This window comes from Chelonus insularis, unplaced genomic scaffold (assembly GCF_013357705.1).
Source record: "Chelonus insularis isolate UGA/USDA-ARS -01 unplaced genomic scaffold, ASM1335770v1 contig_131_pilon, whole genome shotgun sequence".
NCBI lineage: Eukaryota > Metazoa > Arthropoda > Insecta > Hymenoptera > Braconidae > Chelonus > Chelonus insularis.
In genome coordinates this window covers 1639498-1667029 of record NW_023276372.1, presented here as the reverse complement: position 1 = coordinate 1667029, position 27532 = coordinate 1639498, and the positions used below count along the sequence as shown (strand labels likewise).

Below are 27532 nucleotides of genomic sequence, written 5' to 3'. Positions count from 1 at the left end.
AAGAAATATACTCATGAGTCACGAGTTACATTGATAAACTGTCGAGAGTGGATCTTTAAAAACACGAGATTTATGAACAATGACAAATTATCCTTTAGTCAGCATTATCCTGGTTAGAATATTATCATGGATGGATGAAATTTATTTCAGAAAATCTGAAGGTATTAAGAGCTACGGAATTTATTTATTTAAATACTTACCATAGATTTTTGGAGATAAATTTAAATTTGGGCACGTGCTACACATATATTATTCCATCCAAAGGTACTCAGAAGAATATATTTTAAGAAACTTTGACTATTGATTTTTTTTTCAGCAGGAATAAAACCAAGTCAACTTAAATATTTTGTTGGATTTTAATAAAATAAAGTCAAGTTTAAATAGCGTGAAATGATATGAATTGTTCCTTGGAATGACCATAGCTGATCAGCTTGTAAATTTCTTTTTGGAGCAGTAAACACCAAGGCTTTGGAGAAAGTTAATCGCTTGTGTAAATTCCTGAATGGAATTTTCATTCTCAAGAGTCATGATCGCGTGAAAACCACACTTCAATTGTATTTAATATATGAGATTGTCAATTCAACTTAGAAGCCAACTCCCTCGGATTGCTATTTATTAATTCATAAATTTGCGCTTGAGAGCACGAGCGCCAGCAAAGTCAAAAGGAGGAATAGAAAAGGGAAGACTTAGCTGTAATGCGGTTGAAGAAATAATCACGAGGATGAAGAAAAAAATTCTGCTTGTATGCTTGACGGAAGTACAAATTGTCCCTCAATATAATACCCTTAAATTCGATTCTCTTCGTACTCCTATTCTATTCATGTTGCCACCAATCCTTTGGCCGTTAAATGCTAAAAAAGCAGACTAATCCTACGAACAGTACATACTATTCAGACTTCAACTTTTCAAAGTCTTACAAACTATTTTTTTTTACCTTTAATGAAGGAGAAATAGAAGAAGGAAAATAAAAGAAGTTGAAAGCAAAATTTGTATGAACTCCTTAGCACGTGCCCTTCACTCATCCAACTCATCAGCAAGACTTACGTAGACTTAACATATTTTATCACCAAAAAAACAATTTTTTAAACTAAAAATTACATTAAAAAATGAAATAATAAATGATGTCTATTGCACGCGCCAGTGATGAGTAGATGTGATAGTTAAAATCAATTACTCTAAATAGACTGACATGGTCAACAATAGAGAAGCTACGGTTTGCTTTTATTAAAGCTACTTAAAGCTGTAACATTTCTAAAGATATACATTCGTCAGGATACATTGAAACCATTTAGTGGACTCTTTAGTGACAGATGGCTTTTCACCGCAAAATCGATATTCATACTTCATCGTTGAAATAATCTTCTTATTTTCCGGCTTCTTTGCTATAGTTCCCATATTTTCTATTCACTACAATAATACACTCATCTTGCCACATCTCCTACACACTTTAAAAATGCACTGAGCCATTGTGTGCATCTTGCTTCAGGTATTGCAGCTTCAGGCGCCCTGATTCTTTCATCTTTCAGTTTTATGGCTAGAAAGAAGTATCTACTCTAAATCGATGATGGATGCTTTTGTGGACATTTAGGACGTCAAAACCATCTTTGTGTAGGATGTTTTCAAGCTTTTCATCATGTCATATTATCCGCCAACACCTGAATTAAATCCATCCAAAAAAATGTTCTGTATCAATTGATTCATTTTTTCCTGTTTTCATCATAAAAACTAAACTCTTGATCTTTTGCCTTGACTTATTCCAACGTAAAGAAACTTATTTTCTTGAAGACTTAAACTGCCAGATATGACAAACCCAGCTGGATTTTCCAAGATTATGAATTATTGATATTTTTTAATATTTTTCATCATGAATGGAAGAAAAAAATGAGGATCCAAAGCTCATCAGTGTATCAAATTGAAATATTTTCATATCTTAAAAATAAATATGTGCAAAGATGTTTTTTTTTCCTGTGCAGAGGTAATTTTTTTTCATATATTCCAGTCGTTATTGAGGTAGAAAAGACTTTTTGAAAGCCATTAGCAATTTTTTGTATACTTAGGATAAAATTTTTATTGTAGTTTATCAAAGAGCCCTCTTTGAGCTGGACATTTTCTCTTACCGCAGAATGCATTCTCCTGCAGCACACGTCATATAAATATTTCACTTCAGTTACGTAAGTAAATATTTTTATTTTCATGGAAATAGTGTTTGTCCAATGCAATAAGTAAACGAACATAGAAGATTGATATATGCAGAGGAAACCAAGATTTCTGTTATTGTCGTTATTGGAACATTTACTTGGTGCAGTATACCATCGTCTGTATACGGGACAGCTGCATCTTTCATTCTAATGTGCACCCCCATATTACCTTTGCTTGGCTATACATATTCACATGCAGCATACTTTCATCAAGATAGAGACCATCTATTGGCTTACCGCAACATTGGTACCTACAATTCAATATTCCTTGCACATTTCATGTATTCAAACTAGGTATTAACTATTACCTTCATCATCATTTTCATCAGGCCCCGCATCATAGACTTGTCCGTTAATGAAATGACTTTTTTTAACATCAAACATTTAACGTTCACCAACTGAATTAATTCTGGATAATTATCTTTCACTAATTCCAACCAATTATACTCATTTTAGATCTATAATTGTCACTTTATGTGCTAACATATTTAACAGAGTTTTAACGGTTGACAATAGGTGTTGGAAAATGATAAAAAAATCATTAGTGACAATTGAGGTGACAGGGTAGCTCGCACGAGCCACATATGCAGATGGATAAGCACGAGATCAACTGATATTCATCTATTTTATAAAATGAAAATTATATCCAGTAACATACGTCCCTGTATTCCACTACATGACTTTCCATTTGTTTAGCATTGTGTACTTTCATGTGCATATGCCATCATAATGATCATGTAAGTACTCGCCACGTGTCACCAATAATAATTTTGGTTCATTTTTTATCATTATCAATTGATGAATTGAACTAGTTAATAGATACAATGTATTTCAATTTTTTTAAATTAATTTAATTATTGTTAGAATATCAATGCTACTTTCTTATTCTTCAGTAATAGATTCTCTGAACCCTAGAGCAACTATTGTTAAAATCCAACAAAAAATATCATATGCTCATAGCAGAATATTTGTTTCCCTTCATTCTTTTTAGAACAACTTTTAGAATTTTTCATGCAAATTTCTTTGGTCTTTATTGATGCTTCATGAGAAGAATGATGGCTTTAGGCAGGTTCTCACGTCTGTCAAATTGACATTTCTGCCATCTTATTCATTCTATGTACTCGTTCTTTATAATGTTTAGACTTTTTGTTCTTACTCACATTCGAACTATGACCTTGAAAATCAAGGTATATACATTTTAAATAGTGGCCAAGTCTTGATTTACCTGTTCTACAGCTCGTGAGTTACTTTAGTTGTGATATTGATTCTTTTTTCGGTGAATAAAATGCCACTAAAACAAAATACCTCTACCATCTGCCTGGTTGTGGTTTCTGTAAAATATTATCAAATGAATAACATACTAATAAAAATTACAAATTCATTTATATATCATATAAAAGACTTTCTTGTATAAAAATGTACGTATGATAGGGCAGGTGGCACTGATCTGATTCATTTTTTCCAACCCTTTTACTATAATCAGCCCTCAATCGTACATATAAAGCATGAATTGCACGTGTTGTACCTACCAATCATTTCCTGTCTCAATGATTAATATAACACACAACGCCTTAGATTGATCAACTGATAAGCCAATTTTAATATAGCTATGTTATTGAACTTTGGCCATGTTGTCTGAATGTCTCGAAACCTTCCTTTTAACCCTAAAATATTTCAGCCCCCCCTGGTAAATTTAAATTCATTCACATATATAATTAAATTCCTGGCAACATTATTTCATCATTATCAAATTTTGCTTGATGTTTAAATAATTATATTCCACTAGCAGGAGCAATCATTGCTTTCGGAATAACATAAAAGACTCATGAACTCTTTAAAAAATATCTCAACGATTTATTTCTAGTGTGAAAGCCCAAATTTATTCCATTAATTTTTATCTTTTGTTAGTCATTATTTAAAAGGGTTGATATTTTTCAGACTGCTGATCAAATTGTCAGAAGTGACCGATAGATTTGAATTAAAATTCATCAAATGAGACATATGGTGGAAGTATTGGACATAATTGAACTACCATCACTGACCAATGGTCATATTGTCCTTTAATAATATTAATCCAGAAAGATTGACGTCATAAAAAACGAGAGTATGACAGAAGGATGTTATACATTTGAGCAGCATTTTATTCCTGAAAAGAATGGTATTTTTTTAAAAATGTATAAAATAATTTCAATGAGAATATAAAATGATAATAATGGTAGGATACATTGTCCTGATTATTTTATAAATACCTCTAGAGACACAGCACAACAAGTAGCTTAATTTTGGAAAAGAAGTGGATCATCTTATAGTCTTCTTTTATGAGATACATACCAATGTGCACGTGTTGAAAATTTGTCGTGGTGGTTAGTAACTAAGTGTGACAGTATGTAAGTAAGACAGACACTACTCATGTTTCTTTTGTGGCTCTCATGAGACATAACGTGTAGACATCGAGAATAAGTATTACTTTTGCTTCCGTTACTAAAATAAAGGTAGATATTCTAATTCCGTACTGTCCAGATCATTGAAATGACATGTAAAAATTAATAAATCATCAGATTTTAATGTGTCATTATCAATAAGTTAACCAGATGGTCATCAGATGAATTTACATTCAGATACCGGATGACCAGAAGACTTCCGATCAAAAAATTTTGACAGAAAGTCAAAGAGGGTGGAAACAATAGAGTACGGAGATAGACAGAAGTTGATGCTAAAATCACCCTCAACACCTGAAAGATAAATACCAATAGTCCACGGGTGGTCTTTGGAGCAGTAGCAGTTTAACTGATATACAATACCTTAATCCTAAAATCGCCATTTGGTCCTATCCATCATTTAAATATGAGAATAGAATCGTTGATGATTAATCAATTTGTGTAAACTCTAGGCTATTAGGTCAAGAGAGACTGATAGTAAACATGGCATCATTTCCAATAGATAATTTACATTATAAATAAAAATGTCTAGATAAACTAAGCATGACTGACTTCCAACTGCAACGTTGACTTCATCAATTCCAAGTATTTCTATTGTTGAGTATAAAAAATTTGTTGAATAATATCAGTTATTTTGAACCCCAATAAATAATTAATCTTACAAACAGCAGAGGATCTAGAATAAAAAAAAATGATGAGTTTATTAAGAATCTTCTATGTTTTATAACTGTTATTTTTCACTGACCAACAGCAGATATCCAACACCAGGTGTTATAATGAAGATAAAGCACTAAAATAAAGTGTATTAGAATGCAGAAATTGAATAACAAAAATTAAAAGCGTGACGGAAGCCATTTAGGATGCACCCCCTAGGAGAATATTTATGCAAGAAGTGCATCGTACCAAGGTGAAAATGAATAAGAAATGATAGGAAATAGAGGAATAAGTGTGGATGAACATTAAGAATGCTGATGGAATACCATGAATACATAATGTTTTTTGTAACTGCTGCATGTGTAGGTGAGATCAGAAGGGGTATAGGGCGGAGATAAGAAAGATGGAAATAGAATAAGGCAGGGGTCATGCTCTGTTAACGGGGGTGTTATTTTCACCCCAGCAAAGAAGGAGAAAGGTAGAATAAAAGCATTGGTCTTCAAAAGGTCTATCAAAGATATCATTTTACCCCCTTGGCTTTTCTTTACTTTATGGTTACAGACTTGTATTTAAGTTTATTATTGCAGACTTCTATTCATGCTAAATCAATCAAACCACATTGATTAAGGTCTGCACATTTAAATGATTGTTACTTTAATGTATAATAATAATAAGTGGTCAAAGCTAATTTAAATTCAGCATCTTTTGTATGCTGAATTATTTTTGATGAAAAATACTATTAGATTTAGCATTCAATTGTGTCAAATTATTTTTTTGGAATTTGATTATTCAATTTTTTCTAACGGTTAAAACAATTTATTCAATAGCCACTCGTCATCTGGGACTTCATAGAAATAATTTAAAAATATTTTTCAACATTTGCACATTAAAATTTAACGATAAACAATTTCTGATAAATTATGGACTGATAAGTATCTGGAACAGAGTATTATGGAGTGAAAATGGAAAATATACCAAACGTCACTTTAATTGACATTGACATCATGTCAGTTGGTTCGAACTGGCGACAGGTTTCAAGAGTATTCGAATAATATAAATGTATGGTGAGCGTAAAATTATGCGTATAAGTTTTACGGTTGCGCGTGAGGGCCAACAGGAGCTGATCTAAGTCACGCCTTTTGCCAGCTGACTAGCTTGATGTGTGTCCGTAATATAGACCATTGTAATTTTCTTGTCTTTCTATATGAACTCACCCCCAAGTCGGAGAATGATATCGGCACCCGTTACGATTTTTAACGCCCCATATGTGTGTGCGCATATTACGCTTATAGGTTATACTGTTTTTCGTATAATTTTTATTCATATGTAATTGATAACAGGTTATTATTAATGACCTTTTTTCGTGAGTTACCCACATGAATATCATGTTCAATTTACTAACTGTCATTTGCCATTGACATTTGGTTCCACTGTATTATTTACTTGTTTGTATTTTTTTCTGTAGATTTGAATACAGCTAATGAGTTCTTTAACCGGAAATTCAACTCGATATTCATTGGAATTATTGTTTCATATATTTTTGTAATTTAAAAAAAAATCGTTTACTTGGTAACCTCTACCACCCTTGTAACAAACAATAAAAAAACTTTACAACATGCCATGAATTTATCATGATGGTAAAAAAACGATATTGAGTTATTAAGAACTTGATAGAGAGAAAAAAAATGATGTATGACATGATCTGCAGAACGTCATCTGTATCAATGTAAGAAGGATGGCGAAACGTGATAGGTTAGAAATAGAGTATAAAGAAAAGACCGAATGAGGGAGCATCAGTGAACACGTAGTTTTGGATTACTATTTTCCCTAGGGTTAATTAGCGGAGATGACGCATGAATCTTATAATTGGTTGAATGGAGTGTTAAATAACAGCAAAAAGTAAATTAAAAATGACCCACCTCAAAGAAAGATGAGCTCCAAAAATACAAAGTAAGTTAAACTTGAATAGACATTTGTTTAATAATATTTAATAATTATTTTTATGACAATGATTATTTGGTTTATTTTTTTAAATAGGTTGTAAAATAAATCGTTACTGACTGTTATAGATTTGGGATGAAAATTTAGTCCTTATTGTGCGAGTAGAAACCCTCGATAATTCTCAAAGGATCTGTAAGGGTCATAAACATGTTAGAATCAAACGACGTCTTGCCATCTTCTGTTCAGATTTTTACCAACCAAACAAAATTGTTCTCTCTGGAGTGATTTTAGTTTAAATCACTCTCTAACTAGTCTTCTCTATTATAGATTATTCACGGTAAGAGTGTTCAAACGATTTTCCTTTCTGACACTCCCCTTTTAAATTTTTTTTTTTTTCAAGATGTGTGACTCAATGATGTTGGACAGCATTAGACCCTCGATGACCACATCTGCGGTTTCGTTTTACCTTGATAGCTACATCCCCTAGGTACACGGGTATAAAATTCTGTTACGGCAATAGAGGTCAGTTTAAGAAAATGAACTGATCTAAGATCATACTAGGACATTTTAATCTACAAAAAATGTCTTTATTTAATTCCAACTATGCAGTAAAAAATTCTATTTATTTATTATTTATTTAAAGGTCAGTAAATTTAAATGAAAAATAGTTCAGTAAAGAATGTATATATTTTTTAAATTGAAAAAATGATGTCATTAGGTATATAAGGAGCAAGATGTTGGTTTCCATCCAATTAAAAAGAAATGTGGATAAATTAGCTGACGAAATAAGAAATGTTCTTACCAGATTTTTTTTTCGTGGCTTCAATTACTCATGGAGTTGTGATTCATGAAAAATGAGCTAAAGTGTAAACATGAAAAATAAAAAAATAGTGACTGGTGTTGAGATTTGAAAAAAAGGAATTTTGTAGCAATTGCAGTCCCGCCTAATAATTCTCTGTGGGCGTCACGACGTGTCCACGTCAAGACGTCGCGACGTTTGCATTTATCTCTTTATTTTTCTTTTTCTCTCTATTATTTCAAACCGTTTTATTGTCACTGCATCGTCGGTGTGTCGTAACTAAGCTTCGACTTCAACTAAATCGCATCTGCTGACTCATTACTTTCCAAATTGTATTTGAGATCTGTTAACTCTAAATCAGTTATGTTGATTAGATTATCGATTGTGTTTATCAACTTAATATTGACATAATTTTTAATATTAGATTGAACCATTGCAATCCACGAAGGAAAAACATTCATTATTTTTAATTTTTGTTTTCAGAATGCATAAAAAAGGGAAATAAAGAGGAAAAATCTCATCAAATAAAAAAAAATGGAGTATTCCAGGAGGACATTGGTTATTATTGATATGATATGGAATATTTTCACTTGATTGAATAAAAAATTAAATCATGTTGTTCACCAATGACCAGGAGATAAGGGTGGAGCTTAGAAATCTCCACCTACTCTCAAATAATTCTATTTCTTTCGTCAAGTAGCATTAGAGAAGTAATGAAGACCGAGGCAAGAGAAGAGAAGGATAATGTATCAACATGTGAGAAGAGAAGAGATAAAAGGAAGGAGTTGAGGAAAAGAGATGGAATGAAAGAGATTTAGAGGGAGGAGATGTAGACCTTTAAGTACGTCTTAACTCGCAAAGTCAGTTGGCATCTTGCCTCTCTATACACATACAGCTTTCAAATTATTCAGAAAGATTAATTTCCCAGTTACTCTTCCATCTACCTCTACCAATTAACACTTTCATTTACCCCCGTCAAAGTCTTCCTTATATTCTCTTCTTTTACTGTTTAATTTTGTGTTGGACAAAATTCATAATTTACATTATTTGATTAGTCTTCGAGTACAAATTAGATATGGATATAAAACACGACACGTCGACTAAGGAATAATTTAATTTAAATTCATTTCAACTGGTGACAGTGTTCCTGTATGTGCTTCAATTATAATAGATATTCATTTGAAAAAAAGAAAAAAATGAAAAAAAAATGTTCGCATGACATTACGAATTATTTGCGTTTATATATAATTAATTATAATTGGTTGGGAACACGAGCTATATTAGTGGTTTTACATAAGAAAAAGAAGCAAAAGATAACAGGTAGTAAGAGAAGTGGAAAGTAAAACAGCGCACAGTACACGTGTCGAAAGTATATTCTATATTTTCAATGACTATTTATCAGAAACATTCTATTTATTAGTCTTAAAGGAAAAATAAAGTAATACATTGTGTTAAGTTTTCAAATTATTTTGCTACAATTTATCATCAACTGTATCATTAAATTAACCAATTATCCAAGTGATTTATAGTTTAAAGTATCCCAGTTATTCAATTAAATGTGAAGAAACATCCATCAAAAAAATATGTTAACTTCAGAAAGCGAGGATCCAGTTAATGAATCAATTATCATATCTCAAGTTGCTAATTCTCATATCCCCCAAGATTTTACTGTTTCGAGGCTTCTATCAACCACAAATCATTCTCTAGGTATGTATGTTGATCTATTTAAATATCTTATGACCAATAAATTTTTTTTTAGCAACCAAATATGACCAAACTCGACAAGTTGGTGATTGAAATACACTTCTTACTTTTCTAACAACATTTCCAAGTGATCATTCATTGATCAATTAAATGATAAATTAATTTGATTAAGAAAAGGATTACATGATTTAACGTAAAGTAAATATAAATACGAATTTGACAAATGATGCATTTAGTGAAAAGACGCCAAAGCGTTTGATTTAATCGTAATGGCGCGTTTCATGAACGTCATGCTGCTTTGATTATACCGCTTTGATGATTACCCAAGTACAGTGGGTTCATTGAAGAATTATATGTCTGTCCTATGCTGAGGGAATATCGCACCACCGCATCAAGAATCGAGATCCTTTTTGCGCTTGACTTGATCCAGTCGGCGCGTCGAGTGTTCTCGCCTCTCATACATACTACATATACACCAATACTAACTAAATCCATTCAACTATAATATTTTTTTCCCATTCTATTTTTATATTTATTTTATATTATTTTACTTCCATCATATTTCTTAATTTAAAAATAAATATCCTAACCAATCTGTTTGATTTTTTAGATTGCAATGAATCTACATCTAATGGAGGAAGAAGACCAAGAAGAAGCAGGACAACATTCTCAGCTCAACAACTTGCAGCTCTTGAAAGAGTTTTTGAGAGGACACATTACCCTGATGCTTTCGTAAGAGAAGAGCTTGCAACAAGAGTCTCTTTATCTGAAGCCAGAGTGCAGGTAACAAAAAATTCACATCTAGATTGCAGTTTTAACCCACATAATGTTCATTGTTTTATCATCATACATTTTATAGGATATAATAAAGCTAATTACGTTGAATTAATTGTTACTTAATTAGCTACTTTAAACGTAGTTAAGTATTGGTCAGTATATCATGACTTCTGTTGATTATTATATAATTTCAGCTGATAAAGTTTTATGTTTAATCATTTTAAAATGTTCTGTACTCTAGAATTAACTCTTTAATGATTGAAATTACTGAATATTTAACACAAATAAAAAATTACTCATCAGTGCTATCATCAAGCTTAATATTGTGTCATTAACTGATAAATTGTTGAACTCAAAAATACATAGAAAATTTTCAAATCTCGTATTTCATGGAATAAAACGAATGAAGACACGAAAACTAAATATAAAAAAAAAACTTTGAAGCTTACATCGTAAGAAATGGTTTGCGTTTAAGCATGACACGTCGTCGTGTTATGTCGTAAGCTTATGGCGAAAGATTCGGAGGTCGCGGACAGTTAGGCAGAAAATCGGAGGAGACAGGTTGTCAGGCAAACAGCTATGATTAGCTCGTCGGCATCAGTAGCTCTCCAGAAAGCACATGCTTTCATAGCGTGTCGAGTCCAGCACGTGTGTGGTTATTCTTCTGGCTTTACCCCTCTTCGCTTTCTTCACGTCATCTCTCTTCGGCTTCTCCTTTAGCTTAGTTTCAACTGCCATCTCACCGTTTCTCAAGCGTCTCTCAGACTTTACTTGTACGTCTGCCAGGAGCCGTCACGCTGTCCCGTCTCCGGTCGTATCCGTTTCTACTTCCTTTCTTTTCATAAAAAAAATTTGCCTACACTACTATCATGTTCATTCTTTTATTTTTATAGCCAATTCTTTGCTCAATATCTTTATTTACTACTTTAGAGCAACAATTTGTACTCTAATAAATGTAGTTTCAATTTTTATTAGCTTTTAAATGAATAATAAAACATTGTGTATTTTTTCTTAATAGGTCTGGTTTCAAAATCGACGAGCAAAGTTTCGGCGAAATGAAAGGAGTTCAGCATTAAATCGTGGTGCAGTGCCTACTCGAGAAATTGAAACAACACTGCCACTACGACCTATCAGGATAGCACATACTCACGAAACATCATCCGAGTCTCTACAATCTCCATCCCAAGTTTCACAATATTCTTACAGCGATTATTGGAGATCATCTCAACATTATGCTGCAATACAAACTACAGCAAATTGTCATGGATATGTTAATAGTAATCTCAGTAATGTTAGTTTTCCATCATATCACCAGTCTGAAGTACACGGGGGTATTGATGGAGCTGCAATGAATAGTTTAAGTGCCCTTAGATTGAGAAGTCATCCTTATGGAGCTGCTTATTCCGCTATGCATGCCAGTATGTGATTAAAAATAATCTAAAATTCTTTTTAAGTCGAAAAAGTGCCTTAATTATACATCAAGTATAGAGATACCAAAGATATTTATGCTTAAGTATTGGTATTTTATACTTTAAGTATCGTGTGAGTGTGCAGTAGTAATTTTACATGCATTTCTATTCACCCTAGTCCTCTACATTATTTTTCAACACACTAAATCCCCCACACATGGGTTACTCTTTGTGTCAATAACGCTTCAAGTGATTTTAACGGATGATACTAATCTAAAAAAAAAAATCCATTGTTATACAAATGGCCTATTTTATATTATAACAAATATTTTAAAATAAAATCTCGTCTTCATACCTTTAAAGTTACGTAATCCTATAAGTATTTCTCCGACCGCCAATTTTTCATGCCAAATTCAATGACCCGTGTGTGGAAGATTAGGGTTAATTTTAGTTACTAAAATATTAGTTGTAATTATTATTGGTTATTATGATGTTAAATTGTTATAATACAATTTTTAAAAAATAAAACAGGGTAATAAAGTAATTTTTTAAAACTAAATTAAATGTTATAAAGTAAGATTAATGATTCTTTAAAATATTTTTTGGCACATGAAGGTTTTAATATAAGTACAATAAATAACATTCATGTTACAAATATCAATATTAATGAGACATCATTATTATTGGCACAAGATTAGAATGTGGTCACAGTTTTTTTTTGTAGTCTTATTCATTTGCATATTACTGATTGAATTATTTCATTAGTTAGTTCGACATTTAACATCATCATTATGATTTTAATTTAACGGTATATTTATTTAATTGGCATTTTTATTTTATTTTTCATGGATCATTACCTGGTATTATAAGTATAAAAAAATATTTTTTAGATTTTATTTTTTTCGAACACTTTAATATTATTGATTTTTTTTTTTTAACTATAAGACTAAATTTAGTTAACCAAAAAACATTTTCTTAAAAATAATCTAATTTTCAAATTAATTTTTTTATTAATCAACAATTGATAGTCTCTCTAATTTATTTATCACAATTGACATTGGTCAATTATCCTTAAAAATATGTTGTCGATAAAAAAGAATATAATTTTTTTTCAAGTATTAAAAGAATGACCCATGAAAAAATGAAAGACATTAATAATTAAATGTGAATAGTTGATAAGAAGTAATATTCAAACAGTTACCACAACATTTTGTACAGCATTACTCCAGTCGACTTTGGATGGGATCAAATAAAAAGCAGGTGCAATTTTTGTACCACAAGGACACTGGCATCCAGAAACCCAACTATAAGATCCTAATTTTGTTTCACATTTAGGACAATTAAGCTTTCCTTCCACGTTATGCATAATATCTGGCATCCAAGCTAAAGGTTCTATAAAATAGGTTTTAGTACAAATCTCAGTGGACTTGTCCTCTTTCTTAGCTTTTTCAACCTCTTCTAAAGCCTTCATTTGCTTTGATCTCATCTCTTGTTTTCTTACACTAACATATCTCCAAACTTGCTTCTCTTGAGGAGAATGTGGGAGTAAATTACTTGCACTAGCTACGATTCTTCTACATTTTTTACATCGATAAACAGTAGGCTCTGGACGGACAGTCGCCAAAGAGGGATCTGGTTTAATTAAATCAGCAAAACTTGAAGGAAGAATTTTGGCTTTACGAACTTTATCAGCGGCTATTTGAAGACGATATAATTTAAATTGAACATCTTGAGTATTGATTGTCCAACCCATAGTCTCATATAACTTTAATTGTGCTATAAATCCAGGATTTGGTCCAACAAATCGTCTTTTAGCTTTAACAAACTCAAACGCATCATCATAATTCATCTCATGTTTTTTCATTATATAAGCAATAACCAGAGTTGCAGATCTTGAAACTCCAAAATAGCAGTGGACTAAAACTTTCCCACCATCTTGAAGAGCATAGTTAATAAATTGATAAGAGTCTTCAAAGTGAATTAAAAAATCTTCACGAGGCATATCTGTGATTTGAATAAATTTTAAATTAACATTGGGAAGAATTTGAACTTTTCTTGGCAATGGACACGAATCAACAGTAAGTATATGTGTAATTTTAGTTTCTTTTAACCATTTTATATCTGTAGCAGCTGTAAGATTACCCAGATATAAATTTGGTTCTATTTCATCATAACTTGATGGTCCAGCATCAAAGTCTTCTCTACATAGATCATTACTACTATCTTCAGCCATTTCAAAAGTCTACAAAATAATAAATGAGCTTTTAATAAATATTTTCTATTAAAATAATCATGTCATTAAATTAAATGTAATTCAGTTTTATAATATTAAATACTTGATGCATAAAATAAAATTGAATACAATTGTTTTTGAAAAGCTATTCACTTTCAATCAATTACAAACTCAAATTTTTTTTTATCTATTAGAGTATCCTTGTGATTTTCATTTTGATTGATAACTATAATAGCTTTTATACCAAGATTATTAAAAAAATTCCATGAGTACTCTTGAATGGTATCTTGTAATTTAAAACTCGCACTCATCATAGATCAATTTCCAACCTTTCACAAGTCATCAATAACATAAAAATAATGAATGACTACTTGTTGATTACTCACTGTAATTTTTAGCTTCTCATATTCTGCAGCAATCAATAATCAATACGTTTTCTTGATTTGTCTTCTTAATTTACACAACTTTGATTAACAAGATAAAATGTGAATTAATATATAACAGCATCTCAAACTTGACTTTTATTTAGAATCAAAAATTAACATATCAAAATTAATTGAACTCTAGATATATTATTTATTAATATGTTACAATTAGTCTTTTTTATGTAGGCTTTACATCGCATTGAGTACTTGATGGTTTACTCCAGTTTGTTTACACTAACACTGACGTAGTTTTTTATAAATTTATATTTTGATTCGCGTTCAGGATGCTTTTCTAAGTAGATGGCAGCAGCTTCTTGAAGATCGAGCTTCAACAATCGACACTTGATAAATCGATTGATAAAATCTAAGTGACATTCAAATTAATTAAAGTTAAAATAACTTATTTAAATTCTAACGTCATTATTTTTACGTTGGATTAAATATTATTATAATAAAAATTAGTAATACATTGATAAATTTTTTTGAATACTTTAATTTTAAAAAATATACAAAGTATGGTATCTAAAATTAATAATTAATATTAAGTTCAATAATAATACCTATTATTAAAAGTTCATTATAATAATGTATCTTCTGATCGAATATATTCGCCTAAGTCTGCTTGATTAAAACAAATTGTTGCCATTGGATCCGCGAGTTTACAATCAGCTGAACTTTTTGCAGCTACTCCAAAACCCTATGATTGAAATAATGCATAAATAAATGACTAAATAGCCATCGTTTTATCAAATAATTGAATCACTCTGCTTACCAATGGTAAATCATTCATAGAGTAAACTACAACTCCTTGGTATTGAGGTGTATTTTCAGTAATTCGACTCATGCCACCTTTTACCACGTGATGTCCGTATAAAAATTGTTGTTCTGCTGCCGATTTGAGCCATATTTTATGCTAAAATTATAATTTATTTAATATTGTGAAAATTTATTGAATTTTTTATGTGGATCAGGAAGAAGTTACCTGTGCATAAGGAGCTAAATAATGAAGTGCAGTGATATGGAGCCTAAATTTACCAGATTTGGTAAACTTCCCGAAACATGTACCGAAACTAACGAGATTTTCTGGAGCAACTGTTGATGCAAGTGATAAAACTTTCTCTGAGACATAGTATACTCGATCTTTCTTCTCTCTGAAGCAATAAATTCCATCAGGTCGATTTACCAACAGCTTAACGTTATCTCCAATACTGTAATCAAGACAGTTGTTATAAATAATAAATAATAATAGATCTCTTATAGGTTAGAGAATTGATATTTACTAGTAAAGTAAGAAAGATAAGAATATAATAAGTATAAATAATACAATATATATATTATTATATTGCTTTTTAAAATTTAAAATAATTAAAAATATAACCTAGATAAAAAAGAAAGTTTTTACTTACTATTTAGCTAATTTTTCTAAAACTAATTTAGTTCTTTCTTCAGATAATCGTCTCATTTTGATTAGTTATTAATAAAAAAAATTATTCTGTTATTTTTGTATAATTTGTAAATGATTTATTTGAGTGCTATGTGACACACGTGACTTCTCAAAACAGTAGTATAATTTGAGGTTAGACTACAACTACGTTGCAAACAGTCGATATAGTCAATGAGCTGAACTAGCAAGTGAGTGAGGTGATTGTTTCACGTGGTTGTTATTATTATAATTTAATTAAATAATTTATAAATAGGAAAAATAATTATTTAAACTTGAGTACAAGCAATATTAATGTTTTTAAATTTCGCGCATATAAAATACTCCGATATTCTTTTGCGCCGGCTTCATAATCTTGCTCAACCAGTTGTCTATATGCATGTCAGGTTAGCAAAGTGTGGATAGTCTTGATCAAAAGTTTGCCGGATTCTTATTTTCATTCATCATCTTTTTTTGCTACAACGGCCACAATGGCAGCGGTTGAAACAGTAGGTCTTGGTCATTCTCAATTTTCCAAAATGTCATCTAAGCAGCTTAGACAAAAAGCTCAAGAGTTTCTTGCTTCAAGAAAACATGCTAATAATCTAATCGACATAATAGGTCAATGGGATGTAAGTTTTCATATTTTTTCTGATTTTTTTCTAATTAGGTTAGGTATTTGAAAATCAAAAAATTTACCGAATTATTTTATTTCTTTATTTTTTCAAGGATTCTAGCACACTTTGTATCCTTACTTTGGAGACAATTTTTTTAGAAGTATTAAAAAGACGTGATATGTATTTAGAAAGAACAATCGCCCTAACAATTTCTGGTAAGATTTTATTGTTGTACATTTTTTGTTAATTAATTTATGTTAGCGTGACATCTTCAATTTGCTTAATTTATTCATTGATTTAACTATCTGATGATTTTTTTTAGTAGCTCATAGCTGAATATGATATTTTGTGTCAGCTAAAGCTACATTTTATTTTCAATGAAATCAAATGAATTTAATTTTATAGAACCAAGCCCAGAACTTAGATACATCAATTGGTTACGAAACTGTTATGAAGAAATTTGGGAAAAGATTTTGTGTTGCTTTGAAAGTGATAAAACTGCTACACAACTACAAGCTCTGACTACAGCATTGAAATTAATGGCTGAAGAAGGGAAATTTCCTATTGAACCAACGGAAAAGCATACTTATTATTTTCCACTTCATCGACTAAAACCAATTCTTATGAAACTTCTTTCTCCTGATAGAGATAATTCCTCTCTGATAGCAAGATTTGAAGAAATTACTGGATACAAAGATGCATTATATTATACGTGGAAGAGCCTACCTTCTTTAACACCAAAGAGACAACCTCAAGAATTATTTATAAAAAATTTGCTAGAACTTATTCATAAATTATCATTTCCTAAAGATGATGAACTAGCATCAACAAATGATCAGGAATTACTTTGTGTTAATCAAGATGATTCATTGACAAATTTTACATGGGATCAATCATCAACTAGAAGAGCATTGAATAAAGTTTGGGCATGTATTATGCACTGGGAATTAACGCCCCATTTGCACAAGCAACTTTTGATAGTCCTTTTGGAAAGAGTTATGCCTTATTTAGAAAAACCAGTATTATTAACAGATTTCTTAATGGATTCGTTGGATATAGATGGCCCTATTGGGCTTCTTGCTCTTCAAGGAGTTTTTGTACTTGTGACTAAACATAATCTTGAGTATCCTAATATTTTTACCAAACTCTATTCAATGTTTGAACCAGAAATTTTTCATACGAAGTACAAAGCACGACTCTTCTATTTGTCGGATTTATTTTTAAGTTCAACGTAAGTCCAACCTTATTATTACTTTCTTCAACTTGATATTTTCTTGATCACTTATCTCACTGTATTATTAATTGACTTTCAAGAGATCGAATAAATTTAAAAATAATTCTTTTTTACAGACATTTACCAGAAGCTCTAGTAGCAGCATTTGCAAAACGATTGGCTCGTTTGACTCTTGTTGCACCACCGGAAGATATTCTAATAATTTTGCTTTTTATTGGCAATCTTCTACTTCGACATCCAGGATTAAAACGTCTTATTGATCATCCCCAAGGCGGTGATATAACTGAACATCCAGGCGTCGGTGATCCTTTTCTTATGGAAGAACGTGATCCTCTTCAAAGCAATGCTCTTCTCAGTAGTCTTTGGGAAATTCGAGCACTCCAAAATCATATTCTACCAAACGTTGCAACAGCTGCAAGATTTATTCGTGAGCCACTTCCTTCAGTGGAATATGATATGTCAGCTGCTTTGGAGAAAACTGGTGAACGAATTTTCGATAAAGAAATTAAAAACAAAGTAAAAGAAATTATGCTTACATTTCAAAGGCCCAATTCAATGGCTTTAATAAAAGATGAAAGATTATTTCATTACTGGCAGTTAAATAATACACATTGATTGAAAGTTTTGTACGAAGAGGTACGAAGTTTCTAAAATTAGTCATTTTAATGCATACTCATTGGATCGTTTTGTAAACGCATAATCGGTAGAATGCGTTCTCGATTAAATTTTTTAATTGTTGTCCATAGAAATACATTTTCTATCCGAAGAGTATTCGTTACAATGTTAAGATTGAGAATTTCATGTTAGATAATTCACCAAGTGTAAAATTTAACTTAGAAAAAGTGTATTGTATCCGATCTTTTGTCACAGAATATTAGGAGAATTTTTTGATTTTTTTTTTTAATTATTTTCAATAAATAGTAATTGTGAGTAATTCAAATGATTTCTCGGATAATATAAGTGTAATAATAAGTAATTAAGATTTTGAGATAGCTTTTTGAAATTATTATTTGCATAAATAATAGTACAAACTATTTTTATTGTTCAATAACATGCTATTAATGTTAATTCTTTTTATTAATAACAAAAGTTTAATCATTTGATGAATAAAAACTGAATTAATTCAGATAATATTAAAAATATTTTTTTTTTAATTCAAAACATTAAGATTTCTATATTTAATATTTTTGTTTGTTATAAAAAAAAGAATAAATAAATTGATAATACGTGATGAATGTGAATATTACTCGTGCAATTATATTATCAGAAATGCATGTAATAATGATCATATTATAAACACTTATTAATGGTAATAATGTTGAAAATTTTTTGGTATCAATCACTATAAAATAAATTAAAGCCATAATCTAACTCAGATACTTATTTATTCGTTTAGATAAATAGTTACCGAATATGACCGATTTTATTCATGCTTTGAATAACACTTTCAGTTAAAATCTATACTTAATTTTCCAATTAAATTCATCATCAAACGGCTGTGTGTTAGATCCCTCATTTTAAAAGCCAATTTATCACGGCTTAAGGATCCCCGAAAAACCAAATTTTAATATTAATAAATAGTTATAAAGGGAATGATATTTTTGGTCGTGTTCATTCTTATTTTTGTCACATGAAATAATATATTTTATCTTTATATCTGAATAGCCATTATATTACTATAAATAACAATAAGTCTGTACATTAGAAAACAATTGACAAGTTAATTAAAAAAAATGTAAAACTATAGTCATACATAAATAAATGTCATATCTCTTTGCTTTTGTTCTTTGTATAAAACTATTATAATCATTTATTATTTAATAATAAATTATATAATTTAATATCTTGTTTTTTTTTAATTCAAATAAATTTGTGCAGATAAAAAGCAATTGTTAGAGCATATTTTTAACCCTTATGCCAAAAAATTACCTTTATTATCGATAATTATGTATACTACATCTATTTAACAATTAATTTTTTATTGAATAATTAGAGTTTCTGTTTTATAAAATACTATTAGTTCATCACTTACACATAATTATCAAATTATACAAATTTTATGTACATTATCGCGAAAATCGACAATGAAAAATATAATCAAGCCTTTCTTTGCTTCTCCATAATCTGTAATCAAATAATTCAATCATTGATAATAATGAAAATAATTATTGACAATGATTATAATCTATCAAATTACCTCTATGAATTGATGCCATTCTTCATCATTCAATACATTTTTTATTTTCATGATGATAGTGGGTGGGATCTCTGGAACATTTCTGGGATGTTCAGTTGGTATATAATGGATTTGAAGTAACTGTTCAACAGAAGGTCTAGCTTTAGGATTATGTTGTAAACATTTTTTCATCACATCAATCAACACTGGCGGTATTGGATCAGCATTAGGTGGTTGTGTAAATGAAATCTTTGAAGCAGGATTAACTATTGCATTTATTTTAGCCCAATACTGTCGAATATGTTGAAATGGTGTTCGTCCATAAACTAATGAATAGAGAATACATCCCAACGACCACACATCTGATTTGCAACTGATTTTATATTTACTGTGCTGACTGGGAGATTCTCCAATATCCACTAAAGCTTCAGGACTAATATAATTTAATGTTCCACATGTTGTATTTTTTACTACAGACGTCATATCACCATTTATAGTAGAAGCAATACCAAAATCTATGAGTTTAAGTCTTCCTTTGACTAATAAAAAATTAGCTGGTTTTAAATCCGAATGGATTACACCATTATCATGGATATATTTTACTGCTGATAGCATTTCAGTCCAATAATATAAGACCATGGTTAACGGTGGAGTTTTTTCTGCAGTAATGGATTTTAACAAACGACTTAAATCAGTGTCTCCCATTTCCAAAACCACATATATCATATGTTTGTCAATTTCATAATCAAACATCTGAACTATCGATGGTCCTTGCAGTTTAGAAAGCATTGTGATCTCCTGAATACAAGATTGAGCGTTTTCTTTATCCATTTTAGATAAGTCTACACATTTTATGGCTCTCAATTCTGAATTACTCAGATTTCTAACCCTGTACACTACTCCACTCATACCTTCGCCCACTTTATCGAGAATCAAATACTCCACACCTTTAACAACAAGATTTTTTCCTAATTGAATTTTATTTATACTCGAAGGTACTGATGCTACTACGTTTACTTTATTATTAATGTTTTGGAGATTACAAAATGCTTCTTTCACAGTTGAAGAATCTGATTTGGATAATTTATTAATTTGATTATTCTCCAAAATTAATTCTGATGATTTTTTCGAAGATTCTTCTTTTTTCTCAAAGCTATCTCGAAACGTCGGATATATATTCTCTTTAGATTCTTGTGACTTAGATGTTTGTGATGATTGTCCACTACTTTGAAACTCTATTGGTCGGTTTTGAATTTCACTGTGAGTTCTTTTATAAGTTTCTGATGTAGGACAGTTTTGGTTCTCCAAAGAACTTTTTTCTGAAACTTTAGTTTTATTTGGAAGAGGAGAATAAACTTGGGATTCTTTTTGAAGATAATTTTTCGATTCCAATGGCAATTGATTTTGAATTTCATGATGCTCATGATTCGTTTCAACATACTTAACATTATCAGTTGATGTTCGAGGTTCTTGAATCATTGTTTCAGCCAGAGGCCTTCGTACTCCCTTTCTTTCAGTACTCTTGCACCTGAAAGAAAAAATGATTAATAATATAATGAACTTAAAGATGATGATGATAATTAATTACCAATACGACTCCTGTTTAGGAACAATTGATGATCCTTGTCCTGATCCTCGATCCAATCCACTGTTTTGCACTGGGGTATGTAGTAAATTTTGCCAATGAGAAAAAATTGTTGCAGGAGTTTGTACATAAGATTTATTGGAGCTGAAATTAGCTTGATTCTTGCTTTGAGGAGTCTGCATAAGATTCCTGTGGGAATATGATGGAACTGGTCTCATACTTCCAGTCGGTAGTTGATGTTTAATAGGGGTTTCAAGTGGCAAATGATGTGAAGACGTATTCTGATTAATATGTGCTTGATTCACAACACCAGACTCTGGTTTAATGTTTATTGCAGCAGAATTGAGACTTGATTGGAATGTATTTGTAGTTATAGTTCCAGGGTCTGGTTTATGAGATGCATTAGAAGCATTAGCAGAATGAGTACTAACTTGTTCGTATTTCGTGTTTGATTGCTTATTTAAATGAATTGTTGTAGAAGTAATTGATCCTTTATGTTTTTGACCTGTCAATAAATCATGTATTTGGTTCTGAGAAGTCACCAATATTCCAGTATTAAGTGACGGTATTCCAGATGATGCTGATGATATTCCACTTGAGTAAGATGATGATATCGTCTCTAAAGGTGTAGCTTCTAAAACTGAAGAACTACCATGAGTTCTTGAATATTTTTCAGGAACTAATGAAGACTCTGAAGTTTTTGGAATGCTATCAATATCCATTCGTCCATATTCTAATTGATATCGAGAGGAAGAGTTGTTGATTAACTTTAATTCATTATTTCTATCAATTTTATCACAATGATAATTTTGATTTGAATGAGATTTTTCAAAACTCTTTTTACCTTCTGTCTGTAGACTGATGGCTAACCCTTCAATACTAGGTAATTCTTTTTTTAATTCTACATTAAATGTATCAATTGCATTATCATTTTTCTTCTCTTCAACATCTTGATCGATTTCTTCTTCCTCCGGATTATCATTTTTAAGGTAATTCTCATCACCATCTTCATCTTCATCATCACTTTCCATCATTTCTATTGTTAGCATTATTTTTTCTGGTTGAAGTTTTGATGATGAAGAAGATCGACTAGATTTAGACATACCAATGCTTTGTTTATTGTCAGTAAAAGATTCATTCTTTGCTGCTCCTTCATTCATCTTCAATTTATTATAAATAAACTTAAAAATTCAACAACGTTAATCCAATCGTTAGTAACATGAGATTTTAAAGAAAAATTTTATACTCCAATGTACACCTTTCTATACAATGAAAAAAGATATGCTGGCAGATGTTTCAAAAAATAAAATCAATTGCTTTTATTTCTCTTGATCAATCTAGATCATTATGATGATAATTATTGATAATATAAAATATTTCTTTTTACTTAGAACACTAATAATACTATGGCAATAAAATAAGCAGCTATTAAATCACTACAACCAAATAAAAACACAAACAATTCACAATTGGTTTCTAATTTAATCTGTTTTTGTGTCAAATCACCAAATACTATAAGCCATTGTTACCGGTTTATTTTCGTCTTTTAGATTGAAATTTGAATGTAAAGCTCAATTTTCATTGGCTGAATTTGTTTTATCAGTTACTATAGTCAATTTTACTATAATTCAATCATTGCCCAGTCGATAATAAAGAAATTTACTTTATCATCTCTGAATGAGCAAGTGCTTGTTTGGAGTCATATGTTGCGAAAAAAGTGAGGCAACTAGTGTTTTAAATTTTATTATTATTTAATTATTGTAAACATTGGAGGTTGTTGAAAGAATACCTAATCTGCATACTATGTCCATGGAAGCTGATGTAATAAGTAATCGAAGGATTGAACCGGAAAGAAATGATAGGAAAAAGTGTAAACTATCCACTTATGAGTAAGTCATGTATTTATTTTTTTAATGTACACAAAAATGAAAACTTTGAAACATTGAATAGGATTTAAAAGAACAATATATAATAAAGCATTCAGTTTACTTTTTATTAAGCTAATCATTTCTAATAGTAATAATAATAATATTTAATGTTTTAGGGAAAAGACTGAAAGTTCAAAAGATGAATCAAATCTGCTATCATATGATGCTTTGGGAATCATCTTTTCATATCTACCGGCCATTGATTTGTGTCACTGTTCTCAAGTTTGCAAGTAAATATTTAATTTTTCTTATTAATTAATCGAATAATTATTACTTATAACTTGCTGTATTCATTGATTTGTTCTAGACTATGGCGTGATGTAGCGACATTTGAGTTAAGTATCAGAAAAGTGATCATCCGTTCAGGAACTTATGAAGATTTGATTAAAAAACATGACGTAAATAGAATTTTCGAAAGTTCTATAAGAAATAAGCCAATGCTTAATTTAGTTTTTATTAGTAAAGACGGAGTTCTTGCTAATCTAGGAGAAGATAATCGTGCTTTTTGTAAGTACTTTTAACTGGATAACTGAGAAATATAATTAAAAATTAACAATCAATTAATGTACGTCTGGAGTGTAATGATAAATTACTATTTTCAGTTGGTTATAAGAAATATTTTCCAAAAAACTGCTTCAGTGTAGGCATAAATGTTCCTGGACTAGTTATAGAAAATGAAGAATACGAAGAGAATAAATGTTTGTCATCATATTTTTTACTGCCAGATGATCCAAGTGTCCATATTAACATGATAAATGCGTATTTAACAGTTTCGTATATATTCAAAAGAGAGAAAAATGAATATATAGGTTCAGCAGAATATGAACACGAAATAAAATCAGATTTGTCGGAAATTTTTGAGAAGGGTATTGGTGGATTAGAAAATCCTGAATGTGTAATTTTATTATGTATTGATGAAAGTTATATGGTTCGTAAATTAAATAAAATGAACTTGAGGTACGGAAAATAATGTTTTATATTTTAAATTCTTTTTTGAACTGAACTGATAGTAAATGATTTTAGGGGAATTAAATCTGTATGGGGTGGAGTTGTTAAAGAGATAGACGTAATATATCAGCACGAAGAAGTCGGAGATGACCTTACATGGCTAGCTTTGATAATATCTGGAAAGTATGTCAAATCTTGGTCGACTTTTTTAGATAAAAATGACGTTAATGAAAAAGACATTAGAAGTAAACTTTTAAAACTAAAAGATAATTTGCAATTATACAAACATACAATTGGATTGATGTTTTCTTGCAATGGACGAGGTGCACATTGGTACAACAATCGTAAAAATGTAGAGTCTTCAATATTTAAAAGTATTTTTCCAGAGATTCCTTTGATAGGATGTTTTGGAAATGGAGAATTTGGAAACTGTAATGTTAACGGTAAGTAATTGGAATGTTAAATAAAAATGAAAGTAGGTATAAATAAGAATCGAGACGATAACTGATACTGTTAAATGGTTTTTGCAGCTAATCCTGAATATAATATGAAGAGAGATAAAATATATCGACAATATTCAACATCATTTATGATATTGACTTACGGCAAAATCGATGAAAATTTGGAAATAGATGATAATAATTGATGATTGTCGACAGTCATAACGAATTATTAATATATTGGAAGGATTTGATGAAATAAAAAGACAAGAATTTATAAAAAAATTTTTTTTTTTTTTTATTATAGTGTACACTTGACCGGCTAGATGTTTTTAGCTGATCATAATAAAAATATATAATACTTTTTGTTCCGAAACAGTCTTGAAAAATAAAATTATTTACATTAACCTAAACTTAACCTATGACCAGTCTTAGGAGTTCCTTTTTTTTTTTTTTTATCACATGGAAGTAGTTTTTTTTTGTTAATACTTGGGAAATGGAGTTGATGTTTAGTCCACTTCTTCAACAGTTGGTCCATTGTAGTTGTCATTCTGACGATATTGAGCTCCACAATCCTGAGGACCATTGCCAGCACCACCCTGATGGATCTTGGTCATAATTGGCGAGCATATCTTCTGGATTTCTTCCAATTTGTGCTTGTATTCGTCAACTTCGGCTAAGGTGTTGTTATCTAGCCACTGGATGGTCTCAGTGCACAATTGGGTGACTCTATCTTTATCAGATTGAGTCAATTTAGAACCGCAATCTTCGACAGCTTGTTTGATGGAGAATACATAGCTCTCAAGTTGATTACGAGCAGCTGCCTTGTCTCGCTGTTGTTGATCTTGGTCGCGGTATCTCTCAGCTTCTGAGAGCATGCGGTCAATTTCTTCTCGAGATAGTCGTCCTTTGTCGTTGGTAATTCTTACGTCATTACTACGGCCACTGGCTGTGTCCTTGGCTGTTACATGCAGGATACCGTTGGCGTCCATGTCGAAGGTGACATCGATCTTTGGTACACCACGTGGAGCAGGGGCTATACCGCTGAGTTCGAATCTTCCCAGCAAGTTGTTGTCCTTTGTCATAGCACGCTCACCCTCGTAAACTTGGATGGTAACGCCGGGTTGGTTGTCAGAGTAGGTGGTAAATGTTTGAGTTTGTTTGCAGGGTATACGAGCATTACGTTCAATGATGTTGGTCATCATACCTCCTGCTGTCTCAATACCCAACGAGAGAGGTGCTACGTCAACTAGAAGAACATCTTGGAGTGTTGAATTCTTACCACCTTCACCCGTTAAAATAGCTGCTTGCACTGCAGCACCATATGCAACTGCCTCATCAGGATTAATTGAGAGATTCAATTGTTTTCCACAGAAAAAGTTCTGGAGCATCGACTGGATCTTCGGGATGCGAGTTGAACCTCCGACGAGGACGACATCGTGGATTGCTCTTTTATCCAATTTGGCGTCTGCTAGTGCCTTCTCCACTGGTTGTAATGTGGATCTGAAGAGATCTGAACATAATTCTTCAAAACGTGCTCTCGAGACTTTGGTGTAGAAATCAATACCCTCAAAGAGAGCATCTATCTCGAGTGTTGCTTCCGTACTAGATGACAATGTACGTTTAGCACGTTCAGCAGCCGTTCTCAACCTCCTTAAGGCTCTTGGATTTGATTTGATGTTCTTCCTATATTTTCTCTCGAACTCCTGACAGAGATGGTCAACCAATCTTGAATCAAAGTCTTCGCCACCAAGGTGAGTATCTCCAGCCGTTGCTTTAACCTCGAAGAGTGATCCCTCGTCAATTGTCAAAATTGACACGTCGAAAGTTCCACCTCCAAGATCAAAGATTAAAACGTTCTTCTCACCCTTCAAGTTCTTGTCCAATCCATACGCAAGAGCAGCTGCTGTTGGTTCATTAATGATCCTGAGGACATTTAATCCTGCTATTGCTCCAGCATCTTTGGTGGCCTGACGCTGTGAATCGTTGAAGTAAGCTGGTACTGTGATAACTGCATCCCTCACTTTCTCACCAAGGTAAGCTTCAGCAGTCTCTTTCATTTTTGTCAGGACCATTGAACTGATCTCTTCTGGATTGAACCTCTTCACTTCACCACGGAACTCCACCTGGATCTTTGGCTTTCCTCCTTCACTGACCACTTTGAATGGCCAATGTTTCAAATCCTGTTGAACTTTAGGGTCGTCGAACTTACGGCCAATAAGACGTTTGGCGTCGAAGACGGTGTTTGATGGATTCATCGCCACTTGGTTCTTAGCTGCGTCTCCAATGAGTCGCTCGGTGTCCGTAAAGGCAACATAGCTAGGTGTTGTTCTGTTGCCCTGATCGTTGGCGATTATTTCCACTTTTCCTTGTTGCCACACACCCACGCATGAGTATGTAGTGCCCAAATCAATACCGACTGCAGGCATTGTGATGTTTTGTTTGTTTAAACTTTAACTCCTCACTAACTCTCTTAATTGTTTGCTTTCTTTTTGTGTACTGGTGCCGGGTTCTGCTTGCTCGCCGCTTTTATACTCTCGGCCGCTGCGCACCACAGTGGGGGACGAACGTTCCAGAAATATCACGAACATGCGTACGAACGTAAC

General features: G+C 31.4%; 7 protein-coding genes across 10 annotated transcripts; 3 read left to right on the top strand and 4 right to left on the bottom strand.

Annotated features, from left to right (window-relative positions):
* Positions 1 to 8680: 8680 nt before the first annotated feature.
* Positions 8681 to 11988, top strand: LOC118073203 (paired mesoderm homeobox protein 2-like). Its single transcript, XM_035093558.1, has 3 exons — positions 8681 to 9737; positions 10345 to 10517; positions 11530 to 11988. The coding sequence occupies exons 1-3, from the start codon at positions 9614 to 9616 to the stop codon at positions 11935 to 11937; spliced, it is 705 nt and encodes a 234-aa protein (XP_034949449.1). The 5' UTR covers positions 8681 to 9613; the 3' UTR covers positions 11938 to 11988.
* A 63-nt stretch (positions 11989 to 12051) lies between these two features.
* Positions 12052 to 14680, bottom strand: MKP-4 (MAPK Phosphatase 4). 2 transcript variants are annotated; one of them, XM_035093545.1, is made up of 4 exons: positions 14540 to 14680; positions 13122 to 14162; positions 12276 to 12374; positions 12052 to 12193 (listed from the first exon to the last, which is right to left on the bottom strand). In XM_035093545.1, exons 2-3 carry the CDS (start codon positions 14151 to 14153, stop codon positions 12372 to 12374), a joined length of 1035 nt encoding a protein of 344 aa, XP_034949436.1. In that variant the 5' UTR covers positions 14154 to 14162; positions 14540 to 14680; the 3' UTR covers positions 12052 to 12193; positions 12276 to 12371. The 2 variants fall into 2 exon arrangements, with proteins under 2 accessions (XP_034949436.1, XP_034949427.1); XM_035093536.1 differs by lacking the exons at positions 12052 to 12193; positions 12276 to 12374 and having other exon boundaries at positions 12933 to 14162.
* Positions 14681 to 14826: 146 nt separating this feature from the next.
* Positions 14827 to 16180, bottom strand: LOC118073207 (60S ribosome subunit biogenesis protein NIP7 homolog). Of its 2 annotated transcripts, XM_035093581.1 has the most exons (5): positions 15985 to 16180; positions 15561 to 15786; positions 15351 to 15491; positions 15139 to 15275; positions 14827 to 14942 (listed from the first exon to the last, which is right to left on the bottom strand). In XM_035093581.1, the coding sequence occupies exons 1-4, from the start codon at positions 16038 to 16040 to the stop codon at positions 15156 to 15158; spliced, it is 543 nt and encodes a 180-aa protein (XP_034949472.1). In that variant the 5' UTR covers positions 16041 to 16180; the 3' UTR covers positions 14827 to 14942; positions 15139 to 15155. The 2 variants fall into 2 exon arrangements, with proteins under 2 accessions (XP_034949472.1, XP_034949463.1); XM_035093572.1 differs by lacking the exon at positions 14827 to 14942 and having other exon boundaries at positions 15067 to 15275.
* A 10-nt stretch (positions 16181 to 16190) lies between these two features.
* On the top strand, positions 16191 to 18877 carry LOC118073178 (nucleolar complex protein 4 homolog B). Of its 2 annotated transcripts, XM_035093525.1 has the most exons (5): positions 16191 to 16405; positions 16497 to 16630; positions 16728 to 16830; positions 17021 to 17846; positions 17966 to 18877. In XM_035093525.1, the coding sequence occupies exons 1-5, from the start codon at positions 16399 to 16401 to the stop codon at positions 18462 to 18464; spliced, it is 1569 nt and encodes a 522-aa protein (XP_034949416.1). In that variant the 5' UTR covers positions 16191 to 16398; the 3' UTR covers positions 18465 to 18877. The 2 variants fall into 2 exon arrangements, with proteins under 2 accessions (XP_034949416.1, XP_034949407.1); XM_035093516.1 differs by having other exon boundaries at positions 16191 to 16630.
* An 861-nt stretch (positions 18878 to 19738) lies between these two features.
* Positions 19739 to 23140, bottom strand: Mps1 (Monopolar spindle 1). Its single transcript, XM_035094994.1, has 3 exons — positions 21614 to 23140; positions 20047 to 21553; positions 19739 to 19973 (listed from the first exon to the last, which is right to left on the bottom strand). The coding sequence occupies exons 1-3, from the start codon at positions 22768 to 22770 to the stop codon at positions 19947 to 19949; spliced, it is 2691 nt and encodes an 896-aa protein (XP_034950885.1). The 5' UTR covers positions 22771 to 23140; the 3' UTR covers positions 19739 to 19946.
* A 147-nt stretch (positions 23141 to 23287) lies between these two features.
* LOC118073953 (F-box only protein 22-like) lies at positions 23288 to 25378 on the top strand. The gene is made up of 6 exons (XM_035094770.1): positions 23288 to 23499; positions 23655 to 23768; positions 23846 to 24045; positions 24141 to 24495; positions 24562 to 24929; positions 25017 to 25378. Exons 1-6 carry the CDS (start codon positions 23414 to 23416, stop codon positions 25130 to 25132), a joined length of 1239 nt encoding a protein of 412 aa, XP_034950661.1. The 5' UTR covers positions 23288 to 23413; the 3' UTR covers positions 25133 to 25378.
* Positions 25369 to 27448, bottom strand: LOC118073943 (major heat shock 70 kDa protein Ba-like). Its single transcript, XM_035094759.1, has one exon. The coding sequence runs from the start codon at positions 27353 to 27355 to the stop codon at positions 25436 to 25438; it is 1920 nt and encodes a 639-aa protein (XP_034950650.1). The 5' UTR covers positions 27356 to 27448; the 3' UTR covers positions 25369 to 25435.
* Between the last annotated feature and the right edge of the window lie 84 nt (positions 27449 to 27532).

Bases quoted from the DNA above. Each gene is read 5' to 3' on its own strand.
- LOC118073203 (XM_035093558.1), top strand. From the start codon at position 9,614: ATGTTAACTTCAGAAAGCGAGGATCCAGTTAATGAATCAATTATCATA. The intron at 9,738-10,344 runs GTATGTATGTTG...TTGATTTTTTAG, and splicing joins AACCACAAATCATTCTCTAG to ATTGCAATGAATCTACATCT. The intron at 10,518-11,529 runs GTAACAAAAAAT...TTTTCTTAATAG, and splicing joins TATCTGAAGCCAGAGTGCAG to GTCTGGTTTCAAAATCGACG.
- MKP-4 (XM_035093536.1), bottom strand. From the start codon at position 14,153: ATGGCTGAAGATAGTAGTAATGATCTATGTAGAGAAGACTTTGATGCT.
- LOC118073207 (XM_035093581.1), bottom strand. From the start codon at position 16,040: ATGAGACGATTATCTGAAGAAAGAACTAAATTAGTTTTAGAAAAATTA. The intron at 15,787-15,984 runs GTAAGTAAAAAC...TCTTGATTACAG, and splicing joins TTAGAAAAATTAGCTAAATA to TATTGGAGATAACGTTAAGC. The intron at 15,492-15,560 runs GTAACTTCTTCC...TTATAATTTTAG, and splicing joins ATTTAGCTCCTTATGCACAG to CATAAAATATGGCTCAAATC.
- LOC118073178 (XM_035093525.1), top strand. The intron at 16,631-16,727 runs GTAAGTTTTCAT...TATTTTTTCAAG, and splicing joins ACATAATAGGTCAATGGGAT to GATTCTAGCACACTTTGTAT. The intron at 17,847-17,965 runs GTAAGTCCAACC...TCTTTTTTACAG, and splicing joins GATTTATTTTTAAGTTCAAC to ACATTTACCAGAAGCTCTAG.
- Mps1 (XM_035094994.1), bottom strand. From the start codon at position 22,770: ATGAATGAAGGAGCAGCAAAGAATGAATCTTTTACTGACAATAAACAA. The intron at 21,554-21,613 runs GTAATTAATTAT...TTTTTCTTTCAG, and splicing joins CCTAAACAGGAGTCGTATTG to GTGCAAGAGTACTGAAAGAA. The intron at 19,974-20,046 runs GTAATTTGATAG...ATTTGATTACAG, and splicing joins AATGGCATCAATTCATAGAG to ATTATGGAGAAGCAAAGAAA.
- LOC118073953 (XM_035094770.1), top strand. From the start codon at position 23,414: ATGTCCATGGAAGCTGATGTAATAAGTAATCGAAGGATTGAACCGGAA. The intron at 24,046-24,140 runs GTAAGTACTTTT...TACTATTTTCAG, and splicing joins AGAAGATAATCGTGCTTTTT to TTGGTTATAAGAAATATTTT. The intron at 24,930-25,016 runs GTAAGTAATTGG...TGGTTTTTGCAG, and splicing joins TGGAAACTGTAATGTTAACG to CTAATCCTGAATATAATATG.
- LOC118073943 (XM_035094759.1), bottom strand. From the start codon at position 27,355: ATGCCTGCAGTCGGTATTGATTTGGGCACTACATACTCATGCGTGGGT.